Source organism: Corticium candelabrum, chromosome 9 (genome assembly GCF_963422355.1).
Source record: "Corticium candelabrum chromosome 9, ooCorCand1.1, whole genome shotgun sequence".
Taxonomy (NCBI): domain Eukaryota; kingdom Metazoa; phylum Porifera; class Homoscleromorpha; order Homosclerophorida; family Plakinidae; genus Corticium; species Corticium candelabrum.
Window position 1 is genome coordinate 2,067,051 of NC_085093.1, and position 5,000 is coordinate 2,072,050.

Consider the following 5,000-nt stretch of genomic DNA (forward strand, 5'->3'; position numbering starts at 1 on the left):
GCTCCTGATGTCTCCTCGTTTGTCATCGACTAAAGTCTCTATTGTGAGTGGATCAACGTTGACACCTTGAGCTAAACACATGAGCTGCAGTAGAGCCGTCATCTGTGTCTGAAATGAAGAAGCAGCACATTAGACATACAAGATGTGGAGATCTGATGTTAGACAAGCTACGGATTTGCTGTGCATAATGTCCTTCATATGTTTTACATGGTCTTGTAAGAGACACCGGACAGACAGACAAATAGACAGACAAATTAATGGACAAACATAAACAGACAGACAAATAGACAGACAAATAAACAGACCAAATAAACAGACAAATTAATGGACAAACATTAAACAGATAGACAAATAGACAGACAAATAAACAGACCAATAGACAGACCAATAGACAGACCAATAGACAGACAAACAGACACACAGACATCAAACAGACAGATAGACAAACACTAAACAGACAGATAGACAGACAAACAGGGACACCAACCTGACAAAAAATGGACAGATACCAAACAGACAGACAAGCAAACAAATACCAAACAGCCAAACAGACAGAAAAATGGACAGACACCAAACAGACAGACAGCAAAAAACACAGAAAAATAGACAGACACCAAGCAGACAGACAGCAAACAAACAGAAAAATAGACAGACAGCAAACAGACAGACAAATACACAGACAGCAAACAGACAGACAGCAAACAGACAGCAAACAGACAGACAGCAAACAGACAGAAACCAAACAGACAGACAAATAGACAGACAGCAAACAGACAGACAGCAAACAGACAGAAACCAAACAGACAGACAAATAGACAGACAGCAAACAGACAGACAGCAAACAGACAGAAACCAAACAGACAGACAAATAGACACAGCAAACAGACAGACAGCAAACAGACAGAAACCAAACAGACAGACAAATAGACAGACACCAAACAGACAGACAAATAGACAGACACCAAACAGACAGACAGCAAACAGACAGAAACCAAACAGACAGACAAATAGACAGACACCAAACAGACAAACACCAAACAGACAGACACCAACCAAACAGCAAAATGGACAGACACCAAACAGACAGACCCCAAACAGTCAGACAAACAGACAGACAAATATACAAACACCAAACAAACAGAAAAAATATACAAACACCAAACAGACATACAAACAGACAAACACCAAACAGTCAGACAAACAGACAGACAAATATACAAACACCAAACAGACAGACAGCAAACAGACAGACAAATAGACAAACACCAAACAGACAAACACCAAATACCAACCAAACAGCAAAATAGACAGACACCAAACAGACATACAAACAGACAGACACCAAACAGTCAGACAAACAGACAGACAAATATACAAACACCAAACAGACAGACAGCAAACAGACAGACAAATAGACAGACACCAAAACAGACAGACAAACAGACAGACACCAACCAAACAGCAAAATGGACAGACACCAAACAGTCAGACAAATATACAAACACCAAACAGACAGACACCAAACAAACAGAAAAAAATATACAAACACCAAACAGACAAATACCAAACAGTCAGACACCAAACAAACAGACAAATATACAAACACCAAACAGACAGACACCAAACAGTCAGACAAATATACAAACACCAAACAGACAGACACCAAACAGTCAGACAAATATACAAACACCAAACAGACAGACACCAAACAGAAAGAACCAGCGACCGACAGATAAACTAACCAAATAATAAAAAAACACAACAAATAAACACAGACAAACAGATACATAAAGACAGAAACAGATACCCAAACAAACGGACAAACAACATACATACAAAACTAACAGCCAAACCTTAAGATCATCCGACGCCTCAAATCGTATCATGTCATACTGAAAACTGATGAACTTCGTTACCGACTCATCTAAAAGCCAAAAAGATCGACCACAACGCAAGCGTAATGCGCATCACACACCTACCCACAGCAGTCATAATCACCGGACGCTTTGCCGTCTCGACGATCGATGAAACAGCCGACCAGAAACCGTTTTCACTTTCAAATAATACGTCAACCTGACACACAACACGTCAGTCACAATACTCTGAATGAAGCATCTTTCGAAGTCACTTGTTAATTTCATAAAGACCAACCAATTCCTAAAGTCTAATCGTTATCCAAATTTTTCTGGAATCAGCTCACTGCTCACTGTTGTAATGAAATTGTTTTCTATGCCTTTCCCAACTAGTCCCACCGGAGTATGTCTGTTGAGCCTCAATCTCTTTGTTGGCCTTCTCACATACCATATTCGCCCGTAATAACGCCCATATTGAAATAACGCCCATGCCCGTATATACGCCCATGTGCGACAGGTCAGAACAGTCAGTCCGAAAAACGCCCATGCCCAACTATACGCCCAAGTCCAAGTCTAAGCCCAGCATACGCATGTGAAGACAAAACAAAATGGGGTCCGCAGAACATTCGTCTCCGTCTGTGTGCGTTTGATGAGGTGGTGTCAGTGTTAAGTGAAAGTGCTAACCGCTAGACTCATGTCTTCGTAGCGATTACCGACCCAGATGCTTTTGACCGGCTTCAGGCCGACCACTCAAGCTCTGGTTTGCGTGTGTATACATACATAGTGTTTAGTTTCTGCATGTATGCTGATGCTGTACGGATACCAGTACCTTTGATCTTGCAAATAGATAATTACAAGCATTTGCGGTATTTCTGTCTTCAAGTATTTAGATGATGATTGGCCAACAACAGCATTTTGCGACCATGTATATGCCTAGGACCAAAATAACGCCCATGCCCTAGTATACGCCCAGAAAAAAATTGTTTCTTTTCTATACACCCAAGGCGTCATTACGGGCGAATACAGTATTACAGCAGACTCATGATTGGCATTGTTGTTCGGGTCTGGCAGACACGAAATTGTAAGAGCCTTGAACCCTTTCAAGCTACAGATTAGACCACGACAATGTAATTCTTTAAGCACAGTTCTCTGAGTCGCCGAACACACATGGTCAAATCAAACATGTAATATGGATTGCGATGGCACACGTATTCTAGCGCATGCATCTACTACATTACAACTTACACATTCAACTTAACCAACAACATCTACTTATCAATAGGGACGAGGGAATGGAACTATCAAAATGTTGGGCAAGTCTCATGAAGACTACAACAACATATCACTAGTCCAAGTTTCATCATAATTGTACATCTTAGTGTAGATAGTTCTGCTCAACTATTGGTTACTTGTATTAATAACCTCACAACTACTCCATTGTATTTACTAGTATTTGAATATTTGCCCTGAAGATGGCTGTAGTACAACAGCCGAAACGTCGGCAGCACCTTGCTGTTTAAATATACGTTGGAATCAGAGAACTGTGCTGAAATTTGATCATGCCAACGGAGAACCTCTCACTGAAACAATGTAATTCTTTGTTTCTCATCACCTCATTCCTAGGAATTAATGTGGGCGTGATATTACCATTATTCTTAACACAACACATGGGCATAATTATGGAGCCACCCCCATATCAGCTGAGGCATTGAAATCAACAGAATATTGCAGATTTATGAATATATCGCCTGACCCACTGATTCCACATCAAATCATGCTATTTGGGTATTATATTGTTCTGATTAGATGCTTTGACAACCCGTAGCAACAAAAGATTAGAGAATGACCAGACTAACCACCGCCACCATACATTACCGTGTCCATACCGTTCATGTTGTGACACCACAAGAGCAGACTCACAATATGCAAGTAAACTGAAACGTATAGTCTCCTCTGACATAAACAAAGTCATTTTATTGTTTAGAAGCTTTTTTAAAAATGATTTTTATTATTAAATTTCAAATTGATTGAACTGACAACAAGAAGCAGTCGTGTAGGTCATACGTGATCACCTCCAATCTCAAACATGAGGATGGCACAATCAAAGCCATTACCTCACCATTATGACTTGTTTTTATTTACTAAAAAGTGCAGCTGTGTTGCTGTAGATGCATGTACTTGCAGTGTGTGAGAAAGTCGAATAATTTTTAATCTAAGTCACATGCTCAGGGTGACTCCATAATTATGCCATGTCTTTATTTATAGGTACGAAGGCACGATGATTCCTACTCACGTCTGTTCTTTCTCTATTAAATGCAGTAGTTGTTAATATAATCCAATGCATCTTTTGACCTCCCAATCCGACTGCCTACTAACGTATAAAATGATCGATTGCAACTACTGCCAGGCTCCACTAATCTGGACATGATGCTAATCAGAGAGTACTCCTGAACCTGAACAGTCACTGCCTCGTCCAACACGCTCAGAACTGTCCACCCAAAGAGACTTTCGGACGAAGTCATGGCAGCAACATTCACCAGAATCATTTCCATGGACCACGTGCGATTAACGCAGGCACACCGGCAGGGCATACAGGCGAGTGATGAGAAACAAAGAATTACAGTGTCGTGCCTTATTGCTCTCTCAAGCATGGTTCACAATATGACGCCGCCGCTCAGCTGAGCGTCAAACTTCAAAGAAACCGCCTCGACGTCGGCAGCATCCTTTGATGTTGACGCCGATGTCAACGCTGGAATAGGATTCATTTCTATTATTAACGTCAACGTCGACGTCGGCATCAATATTATGAACCAGGCTTCAGGCACGCTATCAGTGACATGGTTTGAAGGAGTAAGTTACTGTCACGGTTTGCAATATGTACCAGTGGCACATGGGTAGGAGCTGTGCCCTCGCAATTTCATCATTCTTACTGCGAGTAACTCTGGCTTAGTAAGAGATACAATCGTAGATCATTTACCTCATCCAATAGCACGACGGTCGGTCCGACTGCGTTTACCTCCCGCTCACCACACTTTGTTTGTTCTGCCGTTCTCTCATTTCTGCCGTTCTTCTTGCTTCTTGTTTCACCGGCTGCCGTCTCGGTTGCCTCGTCGATTGCAGTGTCGTTTGGTTGAGAGCCCAAGACGA

At 41.4% G+C, this 5,000-nt stretch overlaps 1 protein-coding gene across 1 annotated transcript in view; it reads right to left on the reverse strand.

Annotated features, from left to right (window-relative positions):
• Window positions 1-5,000, reverse strand: part of LOC134184338 (uncharacterized) — a 12,780-nt gene that overhangs the window by 3,384 nt on the left and 4,396 nt on the right. Inside the window, exons 3-6 of the mRNA XM_062652005.1 lie at window positions 4,831-5,000; window positions 1,980-2,073; window positions 1,854-1,924; window positions 1-108 (exon numbers count right to left, since the gene is read on the reverse strand). The exon at window positions 1-108 is cut by the window's left edge and continues 165 nt beyond it; the exon at window positions 4,831-5,000 is cut by the window's right edge and continues 289 nt beyond it. Coding sequence (XP_062507989.1) covers window positions 1-108; window positions 1,854-1,924; window positions 1,980-2,073; window positions 4,831-5,000 — 443 coding nt within the window. The remainder of the gene's footprint in view (window positions 109-1,853; window positions 1,925-1,979; window positions 2,074-4,830) is intronic.